General features: G+C 38.4%; 1 protein-coding gene across 3 annotated transcripts in view; it reads left to right on the forward strand.

Annotated features, from left to right (window-relative positions):
- Positions 1-5,690: 5,690 nt before the first annotated feature.
- ide (insulin-degrading enzyme) overlaps positions 5,691-27,157 on the forward strand; it is a 77,672-nt gene continuing 56,205 nt past the window's right edge. For 2 of the 3 annotated variants that reach the window (XM_020925790.2, XM_055162836.1), the window contains exons 1-4: positions 5,691-5,848; positions 10,234-10,427; positions 14,442-14,649; positions 25,254-25,423. In XM_020925790.2, the coding sequence (XP_020781449.1) occupies positions 5,739-5,848; positions 10,234-10,427; positions 14,442-14,649; positions 25,254-25,423 (682 nt within the window). In that variant the 5' untranslated portion in view covers positions 5,691-5,738. Of the gene's footprint in view, positions 5,849-10,214; positions 10,428-14,441; positions 14,650-25,253; positions 25,424-27,157 lie in introns of all 3 variants that reach the window. The other variant, XM_055162837.1, reaches the window with a different exon arrangement.

The following is a 27,157-nucleotide window of genomic DNA, read 5'->3' on the forward strand; positions in this document are numbered from 1 at the left end:
GGATTGTGGTAAGGTTTAAAAGAGGCGGGGCTTAAGTGTCATAACCACAAAGTAAACAACTGATAACAGCGTAGACCCTCACGCTGATTTTGTCTTCATTTAAAGGTCCTCTGTTACACAAAATTGACTCGTTGTGAGCTTTGAGCCGTGTTATAATCTCGTTACCTCATCAAAGACAGACCTGGAGTTGTGTTTTGTTTGCGTTACACAAGTTTAAAGTCGTCTGTCTACATTTCCACAGCTCAAATAGGACTGAGGACGAGTTGAGTTGAGACTTTTAAAGGTCGAAACCAAGACAATATCCGAGACCACGGACCATCGAGACGAAATCGAGACCATCTTTGTAATTTTCGTCATTTATTTGTGTTTTATAGTTATTTTGGCGCAAATATATCAATGTTTTTATAAATGAATCTCTATTTTATCACCTGTCGAGTGTCAGACCTCGAGATGAAGACAAGATCGAGTCCAAGCGCCTTCAAGACCGAGGAAAGACCAAGTCCAAGCACCTTTAAGACTGAGACAAGACTGAGTCCAAACGCCTTCAAGACCAAGACAAGACTGAGTCCAAACGCCTTCAAGACCGAGAAAAGACCGAGTCCAAGACCTTTCAAGACCGAGAAAAGACCGAGTCCAAGTGCCTTCAAGACTGACTGAGACAAGACCGAGTCCAAGCGCCTTCAAGACCGAGACAAGACTGAATCCAAGTGCCTTCATGAGTGAGACAAGATCAAGTCCAAGCGCCTTCAAGACTGAGACAAGACCGAGTCCAAGCGCCTTCAAGACCGAGACCAAGACCTTCAAGACAGAGAAGACCGAGTCCAAGAGCCTTCAAGACTGAGACAAGACCGAGCTCAAGCACCATTAAGACCAAGACAAGGCGGAGTCCAGGCACCTTCAAGACTGAGACAAGATCGAATTCAAGCACCTTTAAGACCGAGACAAGACCACGTCCAAGCTCCTTTCAACAAGAGACCGAGTCCAAACACCTTCAAGACCGAGACAAGACCAAGTCCAGTCTCGAGACTGGACTCGGTCAAGACTGGTTTTGAGTACTATGACACTAGTAATTGGACTTTATTTATTGGTTTTACAGGGAAGAAAATGCAAAAGAATTATCTACAGATGATCCAAAATTCTTTTACCTGGAAGCAAAAAACTTGAGCCCATTACCCAGATTTTATCGACTTTGCACTGGCTTTATTTTCATTTTATAATCGATTTTAAGATTGTCTTGTTTGTTTTAAAGCTTTGAATGGACTGACCCCGCGTTACATCTCAGACCTCATCCAAATTTGCACCCCAAGACCTGTCAAAGACCACAGGGTCCCGAGACCAGGACAAGATCAAGGCTTCTGAGGGTCGAGACCGAGAAAAGACTGAGACTTTTAAAGGTCGAGACCGAGACAAGACTGAAACCACGACCCATCGAGACCAAATCAAGACCAACTTTGACATTTCCTGCATTTATTTGTATTTTACAGTTATTTTGAGACATATTTATCAGTTGTTTTTTTTTTTTTTTTTTTTATAAATCTATCTCCTTTTGATCTGGTTAATGTTCATTTAAGCTTAAAATAGGCCAAGCAAACTGTACTGCACTGCAACACTGGGATGCCCTGGACCCTCATCCACAGTTTGAGAACCCCTTCTTTAATCCCACTTCCACTGGCACTTTACAGAAATCAACTTCAAAGTTAATCAAGTGTTTTTTCCTTCAAGTTCATAACATTTACAGTTACATTATCTTACAGGTTTTGCAGTGATATTTAGAAGCCTCTGCACATTTACCGGACGTAATGAAATACACTTGCACTTATCGAGTGTCGAGACCTCGAGTCCAAGACAAGAGCAAAACCAAGCTCCATCAAGACCAAAATAAGACCGAGTCCAAACGCGCTCAAGTCCGAGATGAGACCAAGACTGTGAAAAAGCAGCCTCGAAGCCGGTCTCAAGACCAAGACCAGTTTGAGTATTACAGCACTAGGTCTGAGGTCCAGCTCCAACTCCAGCTCATGGGGCTGGAGACTTTAAAAAAATATTTGTATTATTTATTGGTATTCTTGCTCTTGTTTGATTAGACTAGTTTTATTGTCTTAACAAGAACTAGTGGACTTAAAACTGGTAAAAAGGTCATACAACACAAACACATCTCAACATATTGACTAAAGAACCAGTTGTGCAGTTTCGTAGCGCCTTGGTGTGAGTTTTACAATGTTTTACAATGTTTGCGGCCAATAATTCAACTTTAAAAAACACCCATAAACCCAAAATAAACAGGTGTAGTTCAATATTCAGAAGTCACATTGTGGTCCTTTTGTTTTGTAATGTTATGAGTCTGACTTGCAGCTTATTCTCCAAACGTACATCCTACAAAACTTTCAAATACTCAAAACATTTAAATAATACAGATTCTAGGTCAGTTTATTACCTGTAGTCGTGGTCAAAATAAAAGTTGACTCGATATTCAGCACGTAAGATTTGTAGTAGCCGAAGTGTATCACATTGGCAGAGTGGTTTGCCTGTCTTTGAAGAGTCTGCATGTTTCTCACAGTGTCTGGGTCTCTGGGTAAACTGGAAAAAAAACAATATCTGTAAGTTAAAATGACTTAAATTAAGAACATTTTACTTTATTTTAGTCGATTCAACTTGACAAGTAAAATTATCTACCAAAGGAGTGTAATAAGTGTTTTCAGTTCAAGCAATGTTTGATTTTGTTTCTTATTTTAAGTGCAAAAAGTTGTTGTTTTTCTTATTTTAAGTGCAGCAACATGTATTTTCATATTTTAACAAGACAACAACAACAAAAAGTCTTGTTCCACTGGAGGATAATTTTACTCGTCAAGTGAAATTTACTCAAATCATGATAAAACTTTATTAATTCAAGTCATCTTAACTTGACTACATTTTGGTTTTTTTTTGCTGTGTGTATTTGACCCATTCTTCAGTGACGCTGGGGGAAGTTTCCAGAGCAGCGGCGGCTGTCGTGAGGAGCTCAGATTATCTTTAATAGGCTGGAAGTCCCGATAGCCCACGATATAAAATGATCTTCCCGTGGAACAAGACTCAGCAAGACTGATTATTTATTATCAGTTTTATTGTATGTTACCTTTTCCTGCTGTTCTGAAATTGCGCATTGCAACACTGGAATTTCCCCACTGTGGGACTAATAAAGGCATATTTTATCTTATCTTATCTTTTTGTACTTAAAATTTGAAAATACATCTGGCTGCACTTAAAATAAGAAACAAAATTGAAAGCTTGAATGAAGATTATTCCATTAATAGATAATTTTACTTCTCAAGTTGCATCTACTCAAAAAAAGTAAAATGTTCTTAATTTAAATCATTTTAACTTACCTAGATATTGTTTAGTTTGTTTGTTTTTTTGTTTTGGTTTGTTGTTGTTTTTTTCCCAGTGCAGAGGGTTAATTTACCTACAAACAACAAATCTGTATAAAAAACAAACTTGGTAAGTAATGGGGCCTTTATCATTTCAGCAAATCACATATATGAAATGTTTTTGTGCCGATTGGTTTAGAACGATGGTTTTGTGTGAAGTAAACGAATCAGAAGCTCAATAAACTTTCTTCATATTTTTAACAGACTCTAAACAAATGGGCGTGTCAAATTCCGATCACTAAATTCTAGGGATTTTATGGGTTTAAAATAATCAGTCTGTAAAGTTTTGTACTAAAGGCACATTTTTGAGGTAAGCGTGAAGTCGGTTCGTTTAAGCTCTGCCGCCATCTAGTGGTTGTTAGAGATTCTGAGCAGATTTACTCTTATTTTATTTATTTATTTCTTAATCGATGAGTGAATTCACGTTTGTAGGACATTATCAGTGTACATTACGGAGAAATTACACAAACAGGAAAAATAATTGTTAGCGTGGAGTCAATAAAAATGAGCAGTTTCATCCACATGCAAAGCCTAATTAATGCATCTAAAACAAAAACAAACAACAACAAAACATACTTTTTTTTTAATAACATAGAATTTACAGCACGTGTCTACTCTTGAATTCTATATTTTTTCCAAATCTGATCGCTACTACGAATGAAAATCCACGCACAGGGCGATTAATCGAGTTCTAATCCAGTGACATGACATTATTTAACTACACCAGTTTAAACGTGTAAATAACGATTATTATTATTTATAGAAAATTAAAAATGTCGTGTTTGTTTTACTTGTTGAACTTTGCATATGGTTTGATTTAAAAATTATTTGAGAGAAAGTACATTGGAGTCATCGCTGCTCTGCGATCTATTAGCTTTGCCTGGTTAAAATAAACACGATCTAATCTCCAGGCATTTCAACCAGGGGCGGGGCTTAAAGTTTCGCGTCACTCATTCAATTTCTCTTGGCAAAATTCCCTTTCATTTGCATGTCTGCTCAAGTATCTTCTCTTTCCTGTTTAAATGTGTAAAAAGAAAATGAAAATAAATAAATACACGCATGCATGAAGTTGAGTTTAGTTTTTTGAATTCAATTGAGGCCAAGAGAAAACTTCATGTTCATGTTTCGATTATTAGAAATGACCCGTACAGACATACAAATAAAAATTGATAGAAAACCATATGATCTGAACCATATGACACAGTTTAGAGTTCAGAGTTTAGAATATCAATAGTGTTTGATAAATAACAACTAACCGCTAAGTAACAGCTAATAAGCAAACAAATTACTACTTAGTTAGAAATAAATATGTGAAACTTAAACTAAAGTGTCACCTTACTTTCTTTACTACAGACGCAACAAGTTTAGAGTGACCAGACATCCATATTTACCCAGGACAGTCCCAGCTAAGGCTGTTTTTTTTTTTTTTACAAGAAATGTTCCAGGTGTCCCTGTTTTTGACCAGTGTGATCCCTGTGAATAGTAAAGAGAGTCATATATTGTCATTTGTTTAGTTAAAATGTGTCCTCTGACCAAGGTCCCTCAGATGATGCGTAGGAGGGACGCTCTTTCATAATTTTATGTTTACCAACCATCCCACTGGTTGGGGGTGGTGTGTCCCAGTTTTGAATAGAAAATTTGGTCACCCTAATCAAGTGGTTAAAATATCTATCTATCTATCTATATATATATATATATATATATATATATATATATATATATATATATATATATATATATATATATATATATATATATATAATATATATATAATATATATATATATATATATACATACACTTGTCATAGTAGAAAACCACACCTGCCACACAAATTTTAAAAAAGAGAAAGAGGCAAAGGAAAATTAAATCATAAATTGGCCAAAATATAAATACAAGAGGGCCTGGCAGTGTGGTTATTCCACTACCACATCACTTTTGTTTTATTTAATTAAATGTGTGTGTGTGTGTGTGTTGGGGGAAAGGGATGGGGAGTTTTGTTGTTTTATTTTTGTTGTAAGTACTGCTTTATATATATATATATATATATATATATATATATATATATATCAAAAACAAACTGAAAACTAGAGATACAAGCACTACCACAAAATATAAATAAATCATTGTCTTTAATTTGACAAAAAAACAAAAAAACAAAAAAACCCTGAAAACTAATAGTATAGACAGTGCCACAAAATAATAATATAAAAAAAATTTAAAAAAAATTAAAAATTAAAAAAAAACACGCCCGCTGTGATCGAAATGCCTGGGCTTTGCAGAGGTCCGGTCCAAGATGGCGGTGTAAAGCCCTGGTTTGTTTTCCACGGTGCACAGTATGTTTAAGTGCATTAACCGCACAGCCCAGTTGATCCTGTTGACGTCCTTGCATGTGTTCAGATACCACCAGTCCGTCAGCGACCTCCTCTCCCTCGGACGAACCCTCAGGTGAGTCTCGGAACACGGAACTGATTTATTTTACAAGAATTTATGCTCTGAATGTCGAGCTGACGTGCTAACTCCGGCTAAAGCTAAAGCCGGTGCTGACCCGAGATCACCGCACAAAAACTCCCTAAAATCTAACGCCAAACTGAATTAACCTTGAAAATACCTCACGTACACACGAAAGTACATCATATCTATTATAATTTCCAGAAATCTTTGAAATCGGTTTGACTTGATCTTGCAGATTTTTTAATATTTGCTCACGAAGTGAACCCAATGCTAATGCTAAGAGCTACACTGACACAGGCTGAATAGAAAAACTCTGAGCAGAGTTAACAATATTTACATTAAAGTACAGTGGCAGTTGTGCGAGTTGGTTTATGTTCCTCGATCGTCTCCGTCTGTGAACTTTAATACAGTTTCACACGTGATTCTCACCGTGTTCACAAATGCACATGGCTTTCTTCTCAGCTTATCTTTAGTTTTCTTCTTCCAGAGTGACCTATTTATGTCTCTGTTTACTCGGGACAGTCCCAGGTTTGAGCAGAGTGTCCCCTGTCCCAGCAGATTTATCCAAAACCACTGATTTGTCCCAGTTTTATACAAGAAATGTTCCAGGTATCACTATTTTGGACTAATTTGATACCAGTTGACAGTAAAGACAGGCATAAACTGTAATTTGTTTCTGTAAAATACAGAAAAGCTGCTTAAAAATGACCAAAACACAAAGAAACACATGGCTTTATTCTCAGTTTATCTTTAATTTTCTTCTTCTAAGGTGACCAGCTGTCTCTATTTACTCAGGACAGTCCCAGTTTTGAGCCCTGTGTCCCCTGTCCCAGCAGATTTATCCAAAACCACTGATTTGTCCCAGTTTTAATCCAGAAATGTTCCAGATGTCCCTATTTTTACCAATCTGATACCAGTGAACAGTAAAGAGAGGCGAGAAAATACAGAAAAGCTGCTTAAAAATGACCGAAACACAAGGCTTTGTTTTCAGTTTATCTTTAGTTTTCTTCTTTTAGCGAGTCCAGGCATCCGTATTTACCTGGGACTGTCTCAGTTTTGAGTCCAGTGTCCCCTGTCCCAGCAGATTTATCCAAAACTATTGGTCTGTCCCAGTTTTATACAAGAAATGTTCCATGTGTCCCTATTTTTGACCAATCTGAGACCTCCCAACAGTAAACAGAGGCATAAACTCAGTCATTTGTTTTGGTAAAATACAGAAAATCTGCTTACAAATGACCAAAACACAAAGAAACACATGGCTTTATTCTCAGTTTATCTTTAGTTTTCTTCTTCTAGTGAGTCCAGATGTCTCTATTTACCCGGGACAGTCCCAGTTTTGAGTCCTGTGTCCCCTGTCCCAGCAGATTTATCCAAAACCACTGATTTGTCCCAAGTTTATACAAGAAATGTTCCAGATGTCCCTATTTTTAACCAGTTTGATATCAGTGAACAGTAAAGAGAGGTGAGAAAATACAGAAAAGCTGCATCCGTATTTACCTGGGACTGTGTCAGTTTTGAGTCCAGTGTCCCCTGTCACAGCAGATTTATCCAAAACTATTGGTCTGTCCCAGTTTTATACAAGAAATGTTCCAGGTGTCCCTATTTTTGACCAATCTGAGACCTCCCAACAGTGAACAGAGGCATAAACTGTCATTTGTTTTGGTAAAATACGGAAAAGCTGCTTAAAAATGACCAAAATACAAAGAAAATGTGACTATTCTGACTCTCCAAGTGCATAACAATTTTCTTTACGCACTCATTTCACAATTTTTTTGTTTACCTCCCAGTTTTTGAGTTTGAAATTCTGGTCACTCTTTCTTCTTCCCACTTTTTTGGGGGTAATTTTGTTGTTGTTGTTATTTGTTATGATTACAGTAAAGCCATCTGGTACTCAGTTTTTTTGTAAAATAATGTAAATTACTTGCTCAAAATAAATGCATGAATAAAAAAAGATAATAAATAATATACAGGTAAACAATCTTACGCTGAACTCTAAATCCAATCTAGAATCTGCGTCTCCCTAAAGAAGAACTTTGGACTTTTCCTCTCATTTTATTATTATTTAATTTAGAAGATTGAGAGTGACAACATTATTTCATGTTCATATGGAAATTTGACAATTTCATATGGAAATTTGACAATTTCATATGGAAATTTGACAATACACTTTTTGAATTTGAATTTGAAATGTGCTGTGGACTACAGGAGAAGAGTGACCTGACCAGACGTCCCCATTTACCCGGGACAGTCCCAGTTTTGAGTCCAGTGACCCCTGCCCCAACAGATTTATCCAAAACCAGTGATTTGTCCCAGTTTTATACAAGAAATGTTCCAGATGCCCCTATTTTTAACCAGTTTGATACCAGTGTACAGTAAAAAGAGGCGAGAATTGTCATTTGTTGAGGTAAAATACAGAAAAGCTGCTTAAAAATGACCAAAACACAAGGCTTTTTTTGCAGTTTATCTTTAGTTTTCTTCTTCTAATGAGTCCAGACGCCTCTATTTACCCGAGACAGTCACAGTTTTGAGTCCTGTGTCCCTTGTCCCAACAGATTTATCCCAAATCCAGCGATTTGTCCCAGTTTTATTCAAGAAATGTTCCAGATGTCCCTATTTTTAACCAGTTTGATACTAGTCAACAGTAAAGAGAGACATACATTGTCATTTGTTTCTGTAAAATACATAAAACCTGCTTAAAAATGACCAAAACACAAAGAAACACATGGCTTTATTCTCAGTTTATCTTTAGTTTTCTTCTTCTAAGGTGACCAGACGTCCCTGTTTACTCGGGACAGTCCCAGTTTTGAGTTCTAGTGTCCCTTGACCCAGCAGATTTGTACAAAACTAGTGATTTGTCCCAGTTTTATTCCAGAAATGTTCCAAGTGTCACTATTTTTAACCAGTTTGATACCAGTGAACAGTAAAGAGAGACGTAAAATGTCATTTGTTTTGGTAAAATACAGAAAAGCTGCTTAAAAATGATAAAGAAAATGTGACTATACTGACTCACCGAGCGCAGAACAATTTTCCTTGCGTGCTCGTTTCACAATTTTATTATTACCAACCACTCCAAACTGAGAGTGTCCCAGTTTTCGAGTTTGAAATTCTGGTCACTCTATTTTCTTCCCACGTTTTTGGTTGCTGTTATTTGTTATGATTGCACTAATGTCGTATGGATAATTCTCTGTTCCATTGTAAAAGAATGTAAACTGCTTACTTGCCCAAAATAAATACAATAAATAATCTTACGCTGAACTTTAAATGTGCTGTGGACCTCAGGAGGAGGGTGACCAGACATCCCTATTTACGCGGGACAGTCCCAGTTTTGAGTCTAGTGTTCCCTGTCCCAGCAGATTTACCCAAAACCAGCGATTTGTCCAAGTTTTATACAAGAAATGTCCCAAGTTTCCCTATTTTTGACCAGTTTGATACCAGTGAACAGTAAAGAAAGGCAAGAATTGTCATTTTATTTAGGTAAAATACAGAAAAGCTGCTTAAAAATGACCAAAACACAAGGCTTTGTTTTCAGTTTATCTTTAGTTTTCTTCGTCTAGTGAGTCCAGACGTCTCTATTTACCCGAGACAGTCCCAGTTTTCAGTCCTGTGTCCCCTGTCCCAGCAGATTTATCCAAAACCAGCGATTTGTCCCAGATTTATCAAGAAATGTCCCACTTGTCCCTATTTTTAAACCAATAAACCACTAAACTAAGACTAAACCAGCGCTACATCAGGTCTGAACCAGGATTTAAACATGATTTTCACAATTTTTGACTAATCTGATCCCCGCCAACAGTAAAGAGGAGCACAAATTGTCATTTCTTTACTCATGTGTTTGCAAATGTCCATAAAACAAAAAAAATGAAGCAACGAAAGTCCCTCAGATTATGACTGACACGAGAATCCACAAAGTTACACGCTATTTTCGCAATTCACAAACCACAAAACGTCCCAACCCGAGTGTGTCCCAAGTGTGTTTTGAGTTTTGAAAAGCTGGTCACCTCATACAGGAGTAGACTACACATGAAATAGATCCTGGATAATTGCTTTTGGCTGACAAAATTTCAGTTTTCCTTTAGTTTGCTTTCTTATTGGCAGAAATTTTAGCAGCCGTGAAAGGAAAAGGAGCCGTAAAAGTGTCAGGATCAGGGTGGAAAAGGGTTTAATATGACTCTTCGTGTTACTTTTTAGTATAAAAATAGACAAAAATAGAAGCTTTTTTAAAATCCATTTTGGAAAGTTTGGTTTTAACTCGTCTCAGCTGACTGTCGCAATGTGATTTTCTTCTTCCTGACAGTAACATGACTTCAATCAATATTGTTTTTGCATAACTCAAACAACAATTCAATACTGGCTCTCCCAGTTTTTGTTTCTGTGTCCAGTTTGTGCAGGTTTGTGTCGGCCCTGCCCCTCAGAATGACTGACCCGGCCGTGAAGAGGGTGGTGACTGATATCATCCGCTCTCCCGAAGACAAGAGGGAGTACCGAGCTCTGGAGTTCACCAACGGACTGAAGGCCATGCTCATCAGTGACCCCACGACAGACAAGTCCTCCGCGGCTTTAGATGTCCACATAGGTACGATCCGCTGCCCCCACGATCAACCCGACAGGCCCAGTTTTGAGCCCTGTGTCCCCTGTCCCAGCAGATTTATCCCAAACCACTGATTTGTCCCAGTTTTATACAAGAAATGTCCCAGATGTCCCAATTTTTGATCAATTTAATCCCTGCCAACAGTAAAGAGAGGCATACATTGTCATTTGTTTAAGTAAAATACAGAAAAGCTGCTTAAAAATGACCAAAACAAAAAGAAAATGTGACTATACTGACTTCATAACAGTTTTGCTTAATACATGCATCATGAATTTCGGACTTCCGGTCATCGCGCAATACATACTGGGAAGGGTTTTCAAAAAAAGTGAGCATCAAACCGCCATGTTTGTTTTTCCCAGTGGGATGCGTCTATTGACAAAGCCGATCTTTTCTAGTCTTTTGAACCATTTCGCTTTTGTTTCTGGTTCTGATATTGTCATATTTTAGTTTTGGGATTCGGACATCGTAATTGTGTGGTTGTTCGAAGTCCTAACAGCGGGAAAAGGCTCGAGAAATTTGTTTGCGAACTTCATAACTGCAAAAGGGAATCAGATGTGTGTGACTGCAAACCTCTGTTCAAACTGTTTCTCTTCCCAGCGGAATTGAAAAATGGTGAAAGGTGAAGGTGATGGGCAGGATTGATCCACAGGAAGGACGAAAAAGGAAACATTTGGCTGCCTAAGAAATCATCCCGAGTTTGCAGCGAACATTTTTTATGTGGAGCGACATCAAAGCAAAATCCCGTTTGTTAATGGAGAGGTGCAGAAGACAAACAGACTGAGCTTCACTTTCTTGTTCTTGTGGTTTTACAGCAACATCACGTCTTGGTCTCTTTGCAGTGGAAGGTGTTTCTTGGTGAACAGTTGGTGCCTTTTGCTTTGGCGTTGACTTTTTAAATTCGTAACCGAGGTGGAGCGAGGGATCAGAATGCACATACAAAATGTTCGCTGCAAACTCGGGATGATTTCAAAGGTTTCCTTTTTGGTCCTTCCTGTGGATCAGTCCTGCCCATCTCCTTCGTCTTTCACTATTTTTCAATTCCGTTGGGAAGAGAAACAGTTTGAATGTAGGTTTGCAGTCGCACACATCTGATTCCCTTTTGCAGTTATGCAATTCTCAAACTTCTGAAGCTCATTTCTCGAGCCGTTTTCCGCTGTTAGGATCCAACAACCACACAATTACGATGTCCAAATCCCAAAACTAAAATATGACAATATCAGAACCAGAAACAAAAGTGATATGGTTCAAAAGACTTGAAAAGATCGGCTTTGTCAATAGACACTGGGAAAAACAAACATCGCGGTTTGACGCTCACTTTTTCAGAAAACCCTTCCCAGCATGTACTGCGCGATGACCAGAAGTCAGAAATTCGAGATGCGTGTATTACGCACTCGTTTCACAATTTTATTATTACCAACAACCCAAACCAGAGATGTCCCAGTTTCTTTCTACGCATTTGGAAAAACTGAATTAACCTGGTGCCCAACTAACACAACTTCTGCTTCCACAAGTTTATGTTTAACAAATCAAAGCCTCACCTTGCAGTTCAAAATAATTTCCTGAAAATTCTTGAGAATCCATCGTGTAATTCCCCTAGGTGTGTGTTTTGGCTCAAACTCGCCGATGGTATGAAGAGTGGCAGTGTTGTGGTTTGGGCAGTGCAACACAAATGAGTCAGAGCCTTTTGTTCAATAAAATGCTGCACTATGAAAGAGTTTGGCCAAAATGTAAGATATAAACATTTAAATCTATCAGGAAATCACTTAAAAGTAGTAAGATTTACAAACTTGACAAATTATCTTAAAATAAACTACGTCTAGACTAGAATGAAGCATCTCAGAACTAGTAAGTAAATAATAAATCTGAAAATAAATTGAATAACCTGTATAAGTTTTAAAATCTTGGCCAGATCAGAGAAATCTGTAGAGTGGAGACGTTTTTCGAATAACCCAGTATCACTCAGAGCACATTTTTAAACTTCTGTAAACTCTCGTGCAGAAATATAGGCTGTTTCTGTCTTTTGTTTTTTTTTTTCCCGTGTGTGAAATCTGTGAATTTTGATGAGCAACAAGCCCTAGCATCTGTTCACATGAATCTCTCTGGTCATTAGTGTACTGTAAGACAAGGCAAGTTTATTTTATGCAGCACAATTCGTACACAAAGTAATTCAAAGTGCTTTACAAAATAAGAAATACATTAAAATCACAATAAAAACAAATCAAAACATGAGAGAGAAGAGTGCTGAATGAAAACCTTTCAGTCATACACAGCTCAACAGAACCGTTTTGAGTCAGAGTCGAGTCTGTCTCACATGTTCAGACTGTTCCAGGTTTTTGCTGTATGAATCTGAAACTCTGACTCCTCGTGTTTAGTCGTGACTCTGGGCACCAGCAGGAGGTCGGTCCCTGAGCTCCTCAGAGTGTGAGATGGTTCATACGGCACTAACATGTCACAGATGTTGTCCAATTAGATTCACTTGGTCTTCTGATAATTTAAGTTATTAGGTTCTTTTTTTTTTAGACCAAGAGTTTGTTTTCATACCTGACCGTTTCGACTAGCGGTCTTGATAGGGCTGGGTATCATTAAGGAGTTGCCGATACGATACATACCTCGATACACAGGCCACGATACGATACATATCTCGATACAGCGCACTTTCGATTCGATATGATATATTTCAAATCGATTCGATACAGTTCAATAAAAAATAAAGGCTAAATCGTGGCTGTGATACTAAAAGTCTTTGTTAAACCACTTTCTGTGCAAAGTTCATATGAAACACAAACATTTTAATCCTTAAAACTGTAAAAATGTCAAATGTGTCACATAAATGAGTTTCCTTTCGCTCCACAAGCAACAAAACTGTAGCACTGTAACAAAATAATTTAGTAAAACACACCTAAAAATACTCTTGGTGAAATATCGATACAGCAGCCCACGATATCGATACTGTATCATCATATTAAACAATACGATATATCAATATTCCGATATTTTTGCACACCCCTAGGTCTTGACGTGTCCGGTCAGTCAAGCGCCAAAACTTGTATAAATCAGCTGCCCGGACACGTCACAGCAACATCAGGTGGTCTGAAAAAAGAACATAATAACAGACGTCACAGACACTGTTGTGCAAGTTACTTCAAAACTGTAATGTGTTATTTATGATTTGTTTGTCATTTCAAAGTGATTCATTACATTACAATATTACTGTGTTTAAAATGTAAAACATGACACGACTATTACAGCACTTTAACTTACTGTCACCAAAATAACCGTCACTGATCGTCAAATAACAATCAGTGAGCAAAGATGCCGAACTTCTGCACTGTATATGGACTGAACCAGAACTAAACTGGGTCTAAACTGGGTCTAAACTGGGTCTAAACTGGGTCTAAACCGGGGCTAAACCGGGGCTAAACCGGGGCTAAACCGGGTCTAAACCGGGACAAAACCAGGACAAAACCGGGACTAGTTCTGCGATCGGGCGTCAGCTGTGATTTGCCCCAGGGTGTGCTGAGTTCTGCGCTGATCCTTTCGCCCGCGGTCCCCCAACGGTCTACACGGGCGCACCTCCGGCCCGTCCCGTCACTCGGAACCGTTTCACCGCTGCAGATCTCGCTGTGATTTTGGCGAATTTGTATGAAGAAAAATGAAAAACCCACCACTTCAGCCCAGGTTAAAAATACATTGTGACGCACATTTGACATTGTACTGACATTGGTACTGAGTAAAATATTACAATTTTTTCCCCTGTAATTCCCTACATCACTGCGTTACAGCAAAAAGCAACGCATTACAATAACTCATTACCCCCAACACTGGTCACAGATGGACTTTGGTGCTCGGCCATGGAGAGACTTGTCCATAAGCAGAGCCGCTTTAAAGTCTCTGAGCCACAGGAGCCAGAGCAGAGACCTGAAACATATAGATAATAATTTCTCATCTTTGTTTTGAACACAATATCTTGACTTTGGCTGTGTTTTTGTTCTCCTGCAGGTTCCTTGTCAGACCCTTCAAACATCTCAGGCCTAGCGCACTTTTGTGAACACATGTTGTTTCTGGGGACTCAAAAATACCCGAAGGAGAACGAGTACAGTCAGTTTCTGAGCGAACACGCCGGCAGCTCCAACGCCTTCACCAGCGGAGAACACACCAACTACTACTTCGACGTATCCCATGAGCACTTGCAAGGAGCACTAGACAGGTGAGGCCTTCTCGTTTTGTGTTCTACTTCTACTATCCTGTGCTGTAGTTACTCAAACTCACTTAAACTGTTCTAGATTTTCTATTGTTCGAATTTGCAGAATTTGAACACTGTCTTGTTAATTTGACACATTTGAGTTTTTATAATTTATATTTTTTCTCCAACTTTTTAAACATCAGATTTTTTACATTTTTGCAATTAGAAACAGTGTAAATTTTTCCATGTATTTTGGCAAATTTTTTTTCTCAATTCAGGTATTGTTTAAGCAGCTATTGAGTGTTTTGTGTTTTGTGTTGTGAAAATTCCTCATGAACCCATTGCAGTGAATATTTAGGATGCTTTGAATGCTGCAAACTGCTTAAAAATAAGTCGTTTTTTCATGTTTTTAAGACAGAAATATCAGGTACAGTGCCTTTTTTTTTTTTTTTTTTATTATTATTTGTTTTTAGGATAGAAGTTTAAGGGATTGGATACCCAGCACATCCACAATAAGACAGACTTAAAGGTTGTATGGAGGATTTTTTTTTTGTTTCAAATTGTCAATGATAGCATTATAGAGGTGCAGTAGCCTTGTAATTATGATGACCAAAAAAAGAGAATAAAAATTCATCAACTCTGGACGTGGTGGGGCTAAACATTTGCTAATAGATAACGACACTGCCTCGTTATCTGTGAGCTGACAGGCTGTCAATTAATCTCCCTACGTTTCTAGCGTAACTGACTTGCCTGCGCCGCCGGTACGTGGTTTACGTACGACTGTCACGCAGTCCACAGACGCAAGACGCACAGACGCTGTTTACTCCACCAACGCAACAGTTCTTAGTGGCTTTTTTTGACCTATATCTTCCTCGCAGTTCGCACAAAGTTTGTTGCAATGGCGACAAGAATCCAGGAGCAGTTAGCCGCAAAAGAAAGTCTGTTTTTGAGGTCGCTGAAAGAAGAAGACAAGGGGAAAAGCAGCGAAAGCCAAACTAAAGTGATTCTTGTAGATTCATTCCAGCGATGGCGCGACTGAAGCAGACGCAGGGTCTAAAGACTGACGCACTGGTCGCCAAATTACTCCTGGACAGGAAACTTCTGCTTATTATGAAAACGTACTTTATTTCCAAGAGCGAGACAAACGTTTTTCAGGACACGAAAGCGATATCCTATGTCTGAAAACGTCAATTTTCAAGGCAAAGAAAGAGTCCGCTTGCTGCTGCGTGTTGTAGCTAGTTCATTCGCACTGAATCTCCGCGCACTCTTCTCTGCTGCACCCCTTTCCTGCTCCTCTCCCCGCTGCCCGATCCGCTCTTCTCCCTGCTCCTCACTTCTCCGGGCACGGAATCTCCGCGCACCGCTCCCCTCTCCTCTCTCTCTCCTCTCTCCTCTCTCCCCTGTTCCGCTCTTCTCCCTGCTCCTCACTTCTCGTCCGCGAACGAAATGTCCGCACACCCGCTCCCCCCGCCTCACTTCTCCGTCTTGCCTAACCAACACTGTAGTTAGTTGTTTACAAGTCATGTGCAGCGGCTGTAAACAAACCTGTTTCTGGCGTAAAGAGGAGGAGGGAGGAGGTGTTTCTACGTAGGAGCTGTAGGGGAGGGGGGGTGGTCTCACGCATGCGCAACATTTGAAAAAGGACAAACAGTCGCTGGATTTCTCGTTCCTTGGAAAATCCTCTATGCAACCTTTAACTAAACATGCATACAAAAAAAATAAAATAAAATAAATAAATAAGTAAATAATAATAATAATGATGATAATAATACAAAAATAAAAAAAGGTACAGTGCCTTTTTAAGATGCCCAAAATATTGAGGTATAAGATTTGATAAAACATTTCCAAATAAAGGATGTTTTTAGCAGACCGGTGTGTTGTTTACAGTACGTACGAACCTTTTATTTCGAAATAATATCGGAAGATGAAAGAAGAAGAAATGAACCTCTTTGAAGGAACTTAGTGAAACATATTTTAATAACTTCTTCGGTCTGTGTACCATTTGTTCTTTTGAATTTCAATTAAGAACAAAAAACAATAAAATGGGAAAATTGTTATTTCATTTTTCCATTTCAGTGTCAGACAAAAAAACAGATTTCAACCTCTATTTTCAATCAATATTTAATTTAAAGTTTATTTCACATAACACCAATCAAAAAACCGTCTCGGTGCCTGTTTGAGTTTTGATATTTTATTCTCTCTGGTTTATTTACCTCGGAAGTTCTGCCGCTCAGTTCGCCTGAACAATTAAACAAAGGAGAGTTTATTGCTGCTTCCTGTTTCTCGTCTTGGAGTCCAACAAAGACTTTCTAAGACGCAAAAGTAAACGCGCCGCTATAAAAGAAGACGACGTGTTAGTCCACAAAATTGCAACGAGTTTTCAGATAAGTCCTTCAAGCAGCAGAACTTTCAGGGCAAATAAACCAAAGAGAATAAAATATCAATTAAAATAGACACTAGGGCTGGAAATCATTAAGAAGTTGCTGATACGATACATATCTCGATACAGTGCACTTTCAGTTCAATATGATGCATTTCATAAAGTTTTGATACGGTTCAATAAAAAATTAAGGCTGAATCTTGTCCGTGATTCTGAAAGTCTTTCTTAAACCACTTCTTCTGCAAAGTTCATATGAAACACAAACATTTTAATCATCAAAACAGTAAAAATGTGAAACATGTCGCATAAACGAGTTTCTTTTCACTAAACAAGCAACAAAACTGTAGCAAAAATAACAAAATTATTTAGTTAAATATACCAAAAAATAGTCAGATACAGCAGCCCAGAATATCAATACTGTATCATCACAATAAATGATACGATATATATGGGCCCAGTCAAGCAGAAGTAAACAACAAGGCCAAAAATTCAAGTTAATGCATCTGATATAAAAATGTATTGAACAGATACATATGTACTCTAGTTTATGAAACTGTTTACTTTTTTCTGTACCATTTTTGGTTCTAAAGTTCCATACGTTTTAAACAGACCATGTATGAAACATGGAACAAAAATTATTTCCCAAATTTCAAAGACCTGCAAATCATGTAAATAAATGGATGTATTTCATCATATCTTGTGTTGTTCCATCTTTGAACTGTTGATGAAGGTACATGATTTTTCAAAACAAAATCTATTTAAAATGAAAAAAATTTGCTTGGAAGGACTGACATATTTTATAGAAATAGTTTCCTTTCATTTTGAAGTAATATTAAAGTATTTGGAAGAAAAAAGCAACAAATTATGTAAAATCCTGCACCTTCTACTTTCTTGCACAATTTTCCCTCCGTTACTTTTCCCTCCGTTACCATGACCTTTCTTAATAAAAAATCTCATGACTCAAAAAGTAAGAGGTTTTTCAATCCTAATCTTGTACCATATGGTAGAAAACTATATGAAGCAAATATTCAAACCAGTTTGTTAAGGATATGTAAGTGAGAACCAAGAGTTATCACTGTTTGTATTTATTGCCCAAAAAGTGCTGCATATTTCATTCCCTCTGTTACCGACATGAGTTTTTTCATTTTTTGTCGACAACTTGAAAGAATATCACAGGTTTAACTTGACCCTGTTGGAGTGTAACTCTTTCCTACATTCTGATACTTTACTTATTTCAATAGTTCCTCTAGTTTCTGAATAAGAGACATTTGAATGTAAAAAATCTGCCCCTGTTTCCCTCCGTTACCACTTGACCAGACCCATGGATATTTTGATATTTTTGCACACCCTTAATAGACACAAAGACTGTTTTTGGATTGGTGTTATCTGAAAAAAAACTTTAAATTAAATATTGGAAATAGAGGAGCTTTTTTTTTTTTCTATTTTCACCTTCATTGCTATGTTCAAAATACAACAAAATCAAACAAAGAGGTTGAAAACTTGTTCTTGTTTGACACTAAAATGAAATGTTATCAAATTTTTTTCCCATTTTATTTCGTTCTTAATTGAAATTTAAAAGAACCAATGTTACACGGACCTTCTTCTAGTTTATTTACCTAATGTGTCTATTCAAATGACCTGCCGATCTTCTGGTTACAACACCTCCACCTGTTGCAGTCCCCATTGTAACATCCTTGGAAGAGTCCCGGCTAAAACCCAGGACTAAAGCCGAGACTAGACCAGGCCTGCGTTTGGGGTCTGCTCACATGACACGCAGTTAGTGTCTCAATTTAGCCACGGGATCAAATTACCGGCTTGTAAATGAATGGGCGTCTATGGAGCACCTGTTTCTTTGTCAGGAGCTAATTGTTTCACAGTGAATTAGCGAGACCATCTGGAGAGGCCGCCGCTCTGAACGCTCTGCAATTGGGATTAAATATTAAAAGTGCACTACGTAACTTTTCTGATGGCGGGTTCGCACGTGTGTGTCTCCATGGGAATATTTATTAGTTTTACTAGAATTCTTCACAGTATGGCTTCAATTTGGTTAGATAGATATTAGGAGTGTGCAAAAATATTGAGATATCGATGTATCTTATCGTTTAATTTGAGAATACAGTATCAATATCGTGGGCTGCAGTATCGATATATTACCAAAGTATTTTTTTTTTATATTTTACTTTGTGGAAACCGTCTGACCTTGCAGCATTAGGATTCATTCGCTCGATCGTAGGCGAGAACAATCGCTGCTATTTGGTCGTGATGTATGTAATGCGCCGGAACGCCCAGTGGTGTCCAAGTACCATATTTTTCAGACTACAAGTGTCTCCGGAGTTTAAGTCGCACCAGCCGAAAAATGCGCAATGAAGGAGAAAAAAACATATATAAGTCACACCGGAGTATAAGTTGCACTTTTTGGGGAAATTTATTTTATAAAATCAGAGACCAGGAAAGACAAGTTCTAGTGATAACAACAGAATAGAGGACAATATGAACAGTTATTCAGATAATTATAGCATAAACAACAGAACATAAGTTTACCAAACTCACGATCTCACTTCAAATCACTAAATCCATTGAGTTCTTCATCCTCGGTGTCACTTCTGCGTGACCTCTGGAGATAAACCATAGATCCATGATGTAAACAGAGCGCCGCTTCCTCTTCTGTGTCGCTGTCGTCAGACTTAGCATCAGTTCCAGTTAGAATTATTCCGGTCTTTCTGAATCCCGACAGGATGGTTTCGATTGTCATTGAAGTCCAGGTTTTGTCGATTCATCCAGTGACTGTGTTATTCATTCCCACTTTCCGTCAGTCGCTCACAAGTTTCTCGCTCACTTCAAACTTTCTTTCTGCTGCTCGATTTTCGGCTGCATATTTCACTATTTGCGGCAAGGCAGCGACTTTTTCTACAGGAGACATGCGCAGTAGAGTGGGAAGTGACAGTGGTACAGGAGTAACAGGAGCAGGGAGATAGTGACACACAAGACTAGAGCCTCTCGCGGCTGTCAGTCTGAAAATTTTAATATATAAGTTGCACCGGAGTATAAGTTGCAGGAAACACCCAAACCATGAAGTGCGACTTATAGGCCGAATAATACTGTAATCGGCGGCACAACAGCAAACAAATCAGAGAGTGAACGATCATGGTCATTTCTGTGAGATGAACTTGTGAAATAAAGGTGCAATAAAAAATGTGAAGTGTGTATTTGACAAAGGAAGTCTAAGGATAAGGAGGATAGCATATGCAGTTGCATTTGCTATTGCAACTCGGGTTCAACTCTTCGCTGATTGGTCGGTGCGCGGTCTACAACTTCCGAGGTTCTTGCAAATCGTTTACTGTATTCTGATTCCTGACTTAGTCGCTGGAGAGAAATGAATTTGGGTGGAGGCACTAGATGGTGACAGCCTGACTAACAGTTTTGTTGCTTGTTTGGAGAAAGGAAACTTGTTTATGCAACACATTTGACCTTTTCACTATTTTGAGTAAAATGGGTGTTTTGTACTAACTTTTCACAAGCTTGATGGTTTAACAAAGGCTTTTAGTATCACAGCCATGATTTAGCATTTGTGTTTTACTGAACCGTGTCGAATAGATTTGAAATGTCTAGGGATGTGCAATAATATCGAAATATTGATATTGTATTGTATCATTTAATGTGATGATACAACAGCCCACGATATTGATACTGCATCGATAGATCTTATTTTTTGGTACATTTTCCTAAATTATTTTGTTACAGCTACAGTTTTGTTGCTTGTTCAGAGGAAGGAAACTCTTGTACGTGACACATTTGACATTTTCACAGTTTTGATGAGTTAAATGTTTGTGTTTCATATGAACTTTGCACAAGAAGTGGTTTAACAAAGACTTTTAGTGTCACAGCCACGATTTATCCATTATTTTTTCATAGAACCGTATCGAATTGATTTGAAATATATGTATCAAATCAAAAGTTCGCTGTTTTGAGATGTATCGTAACTTCTTAAACATACTCAGCCCTAATCGTATTGAATCATATTGAATCGAAAGTGCACTGTATCGAAAAACATATCTTATTGTTGCCTATGCATCGAGGTATGTATCGTATCGGCAGCTTCTTAATGATACCCAGCCCTAATAGATATGTTTAATGCCATACTGTGGAACATTTTTGCATCAAGTCAGTGTAATAACATCTCTGGAAAAGGCAAATACAGATCAAACCCCTTAAAGGTTGTATAGAGGATTTTTTAAGGGAAGAGAAATACAGTGACAGTCCTTTTTCAAATGTCGTGCAAGCGTGACACCACCTTCCTCCTCCACAGCTCCCTCAGTAGAAACACCTCCTCCCGCCTCATTACTCTAGAAATCACACTTGTTTGTATCCAGTGCGCGTTCAGAATTACTGTTGAAGTGACCTGTCTGGAAGTAACTTAGCGACCGACATGTCAGTCTTTAGACCCTTCATCTGCTTCCTTCGCCCAAACGCTGGAAAAGATCTCCAAGAATCACCTCAGGTTGGCTTTGGTCCTTTTCCCCTTCTCTTCTTCTTTCAGCGACCTCAAAAACAGACTTTCTTTTGCGGCGAACTGGTCGTGGATTCTCATCCGCCATCTCAACAATCTTTGTGCAAAATGTGAGGAAGCGACAGTTTGAAAAAGCCTCTAAGAACCGCTGCATAAACCACATAATCCCCGCGCGCCGACGAGTCAATTACTCTAGAAATGTAGGGAGTTTGATTGACGACCTAACAGCCAATAGAAAAAGAGGGAGCCTCGTTTTCTATTGGCTGATGTTTATCTGGCCTCGCTACGTCCACTGTTGATGGATTTTCATTCTTTTTTTTTGGTCATCATAATTACAAGGCTGCTGCATCTCTGTAATGGTAGTTTAAACTTTCACTGACAATTTGAAACAAAAACAAAAAAAATCCTCCATACAACCTTTAACAGAAAAGTTACAGTGTGCACCTTTATATGGCAGTGCTTTTCACAAGGACAGAGCAGAGTTTTGCCCTCACTGTAATTCTAACCGCGCACTTCCTGATTATCGGACAATAGAATACACAGAGGGCTCATTTTGACCTCAAGAGCTGCTTATAAAATATATCTGTACTGGGGCAAGACACATTTTCCGTAAATATATGGAGAAAAATTTAGTACAGGCCTTTTTACATTTTTTATGCACTGTAGGTTGTTACGTAAGTGCACCTTTGCCACCTCATGAGGAGTACATGATTACGTAACAGGTCAGTTCAATGAACCCAGTGTAGTGCACCTGAGTGCCGTGGTATTGCTCTAAGTTTACAGAAAAGGACTGAATGATGTGAAATTTGTCAAATAAGTTATACATTTTCATTTTTTTTGGCAGAATTTTTCTCTTTATTTTAGTTTCAGTACATTCCGTGCCATACGCCTTGTCTAAACAAACAGATAAAGTGATGAATGAGCTTCTACCCTGCAAGTTTCTCTGATCTGGGAGATTTTTAAAACTTATATAAGGTTATTCATCATATTTTCACATTTATTATCTACTTACTAGGTCTGAGAGTGCTTAATTCTACTCTAGAGGTAGTTTATTTTGAGATAACCTGTCAAGTAAATTTATTTTGCTGCATGGACAGATAATTTCACAAAGTTTAAGTTATTTTCTGATAGATTTAAATGTTTACATCTTAAATTTCAGACAAGCTTTTTTGCAGTGTAAAGCGTGTTGCACAGATGAGTGGATTAGGACTAAAAGAACGCCTCCCTTTTCAAACTATTTAACCTCAAATATTTAACAATAGATACACTTGTTGTAACTCTTTTAATGTGTTAATGGAGAGCTGTGGTTTGAAATGAATTCTTCAAATAATTCTTCAGGTAGTTCAAGTTATTCTACAAGTTATTCTACAAGTTATTCTACAAGTTATTCTACAAGTTATTCTACAAGTTATTCTACAAGTTATTCTAAAGTTGTTCCCCAAGTTGTTCCCCAAGTTGTTCCCCAAGTTGTTCCCCAAGTTGTTCCCAAGTAATTCACATTATTCTTCACGTTATTCCTCAAGTTGTTCCTCAAGTTGTTCCTCAAGTTGTTCCTCAAGTTGTTCCCCAAGTTGTTCCCCAAGTTGTTCCCCAAGTTGTTCCCCAAGTTGTTCCCCAAGTTGTTCCCCAAGTTGTTCCCCAAGTTGTTCCCCAAGTTGTTCCCCAAGTTGTTCCCCAAGTCGTTCTTCAAGTCATTCTTCAAGTCATTTTTTAAGTCATTTTTCAAGTCATTCTTCGCGTTATTCTTCACATTATACTTCAAGCTATTCTTCAAGTTATTCTATATATAATTATATATAATTAGATGCAGACAACGCACAGTGGACGTATTTGACCTCAAGAGCTGCTTATACAATATATCTGTACCGGGGCTAGACGATTTCCTCAAATAAAGGCGCAGGACCTTTTTTAAATGACCTTTTATGCCTGTTAATTTATGGGCTTTGTACCATTGTTGTTGCTACTGTTTGTTTAATGCTTGCTTCCTTACGTTATTTGAGAGCGACTCGTTCAACAGCACACAACTAAGTCAGCTCTTTCTGATCAGATTGTGTCGAAATAAAGAAGAGATTAAAGTCTAACAAGCCTCAGACAGAGCAGTGCTTACAGTTAGAATCACACCCTCAGGGAACGTGGATGACATCAGCTGAAAAGTATAAATAAACGATAATAATCTAATCGTACTTCGCGTCGTTTCAAGTCACACGTGTCGAAGAATGTGTTTAAAAGCTTAAGAAACGTCTTCATCTGTAACTAAACCCCTCGGCTCTTCCTCTCTGCAGCTTTAAATTCAGTCAAATAGAAGTTTTTTGCATGGCGGTTGTGGACTTTGCTTTTCCTTCATGCAAAACCATCCAGTCCCGCCTGCCTCGCTCTGGTTTCTCCTGTTTGTGCATTACTCACCATTGTCCGATTCAAACGTCTGTGTATTCAAGCAGATCATGTTGTTTTTTTCTAAACTGACAGTGTACAAGCAGAGGCAGGCAATATCGGCCAAACTTAATCTTCATCTATTTTAGGGATTTCTAGGCTAAATGTACATTATGCAACTTTTCTGGTATCTCCACGGAAAGGTTATTGCTTTGTTTGGAATGTTCCACAGTATGTCAAAAGATTGTAGTTATTTCAATTGTTCAAAATACAGGGTGTCCCAAAAAAATATGACATCATTTCGCAGGTCTGTAATTTTGGTAATTCTTGTTGAAATAACTTCAAATTTTCCCAGAATGTATAGAAACAGATCAAGAGTTTATATTTAATGTTTTATTTTTGTTCTGTTTTCATTTTGAGCCGTTCACACCCAAAGAGAAGTCATTTTGCGTCTTGGAATCTGCTCGCACACAGTCACCCAAGACTGTGCAGCCTTCAATGCAAAATTTTGAAAAACGTCACCAACCGGCAAACTAGTTTGGACTTGGTACCAAAAATGTAAACAGGAAGGCTGTTTATGCAGGGCTAAAGGATCTGGTAGACCAACATCAACATCAGAAGAGAAGGCCGAGCAAGTTCATGAAAAACTCTTGCCAAGCCCCAAGAAACCCAGATTCCTCGAATGACAGTTTGGCTTTATTATCCTTTAGCCCAGATTTGTTTGCCAGTTGAGGTTTTTCCAAATTTTGCATCGAAGGTTGCACAGTCTTGGAATATGTTTACATGCAATCACCAAAGACACAAAATGACTTCTCTTTGGGAGTGAACGGCTCAACCTGAAAACAAAAATTAAACATTAAATATAAAATCTGGATCTATTTCTATACATTCTGTGAAAATCTGAGGTTATTTCAACAAGAATTGTCAAAATTATTTATTAGACTTTGAGATTTATTTTCTTCAAGCTATTTTTCAAGTTATTCTTCAAGTTATTCTTTTCATAATTTTTTTTTTGGGACACCCTGTACATTGAAAAACTTGCCGCCATTTTATGAGCGTCTTGCTTCGCCACAGATCTGACCTGTAACTTGGCTTAGCTCTACAAAATGATGGGCAAGATTGGACAATGAGATCTCAAGAATTCTTAGAGCAACACACTAATCCTGGTTTGGTCTTGGTCTAGTCCAGTGGTTTAGTCATGTTCTAGTCCAGGTTTATTTTTTTCGAGATCATCTTTATTCTGAAACTTTTAAATTTTCACCACTTTGAAATATTCTGACCCCCTTAGAACCCAAGTCAGAAACAAACGAATGTCTGTGTATACTTTTGATTCGACTGCGGTTTATCATGTAACTTCTGTGTTTGGCCCAGGTTTGCCCAGTTTTTCCTCTGCCCTCTGTTCGATGAGAGCTGTAAGGATCGGGAGGTGAACGCCGTGGATTCAGAACATGAGAAAAACCTGATGAACGACGCGTGGAGGCTCTTTCAGCTGGAGAAGGCCACAGGGAACCCCAACCACCCGTTCAGCAAGTTTGGAACAGGTACAGAGCTGTTCTCGTGGCACCTTTTTGTCTTCAATGAGATGGTATAGAAGCTTTGCATCGTCACGTGACCCCATAGCAACGGTAACTACGCCGCCATGACACCAGGCACGCGAGATCAAGCATGGCTGCTAAACAGAGCGAGCATGTTCCATCTCTCCCGAAATATCTCGACTCGCTAGCCTCAGATGAACGAAAAAACTACTTGGAAAAGCTAAAATGAATCTCTAATATCGATCCTTATAATGTGACCATTAGTTTCTACTCCGATTCGACAGAATTATGGCCAGAAGTAGAATTTCCGGATATATCAAACTACTTGATATTTGCGACTAGTAGCTACACCAAAGAGCAAATCAAGGCTTATAAAAGCCTAGAGGTGTACCAGTATTTTGTTGCTGGGTGGGTCAGATATGTGTATGTAGGAAAAGCTACCAGTAATGTCAAGGATTTATTCGGAAAGGTAAGTGTTTTCCAAAATTTCAACGCGATAGACGTTTGTTTACAAATGCAACGGAACGAAAAAAAAAATCTCATGTTATTTTCGCTCAGGTTAACCACTCAGCGATTGAATGAGACACACCTGAAGCCCTGGATCGCAGCAACTAATGAAGGGACGATAATAACAGCCCACTGCAATTGTATGGCAGGCTTAGGAGGAACATGTTCTCATGTAGAAGTGATTCTGTTCGCCGTTGAAGCAGGAGTACGAATAAAACGATCTAAATCGTGCACTTCAGTCCCTTGTAAGTGGTTGATGCTGACATCTGTGGCAGAAGGTCCTTATCGTGAACTCTGACAGAACTGAGAACTGAGAGAGTTCTGTTTGTGTTTCTGTCGAAATCATCGTCACATTTGGAGTCTGAGTAGCAGTAGAAACCGTATCTTCCAACTCGCATATAAACATGTTACTCACCGTAGGACCGATATTTTCTTTGTTGCCTTGCTTATCCACAACTAAGTCTTCTAGAATTAATCGCGTTTTACGAGCAGATCTCTCTAACGTTCGCGAGTATCTTTTCACGGCCGATTGTTTCGCAGTTCGGCTCACAGACTCTTCGACTCGCGCCCCATATTGATCGTAGGAGCCCAATCTGGGTTCGTTGGATCATAGACTGGTGCGGGTTTTCCTGGATAAATGAATGAAATTTTAGTTCAGTAAATGTTCTTCTTTCATTAAATAAGCTATGAAACAATTTAAATAGCAAATACCTTGATGAAAGTGACGTGAGCAAACTTCGGGTGACTTGATAGTACCATTAGAAATCTCTACACGGTTTATGTTTGCTAGCCATAATTCCCGTCTTTTTTTCGATAATTCCCTTGTTTGAAATCCCTGATGAGTAATTTCCAGAGGAACATTGAAAAAAAGAATCGTTTTATCCCTTTCAGAGCGACTAGAACAGCCAAACACACAACAAAACCTGCCCATGTTTCTCCGATGTTACTCAAGTGAATGGCATAGCGTGCCCGGTGTCATGGCGGCGTAGTTACCGTTGCTATGGGGTCACGTGATGGTGCAAAGCCTCTATTACCTTATTTTGCATTTATTCTACTTCTGAGGTTGTTCAGAATTACCTTGACAAACATGACTAGGGTCACCTCTCCACAGATATGACACATGCTGGCGGCAGTGTTTGTTTCCATGGAAATAGAGAAGGTTAAGACCATACCACATCTTCAGCTTCAACTTTCAGCTTAGAAATTGTTGTCAGAAACACAGCAGACACACAA

Source organism: Boleophthalmus pectinirostris, unplaced genomic scaffold (genome assembly GCF_026225935.1).
Source record: "Boleophthalmus pectinirostris isolate CB_2022bp ecotype Guang Dong unplaced genomic scaffold, ASM2622593v1 HiC_scaffold_5, whole genome shotgun sequence".
In the NCBI taxonomy this organism is placed as follows: Eukaryota; Metazoa; Chordata; class Actinopteri; order Gobiiformes; family Gobiidae; genus Boleophthalmus; species Boleophthalmus pectinirostris.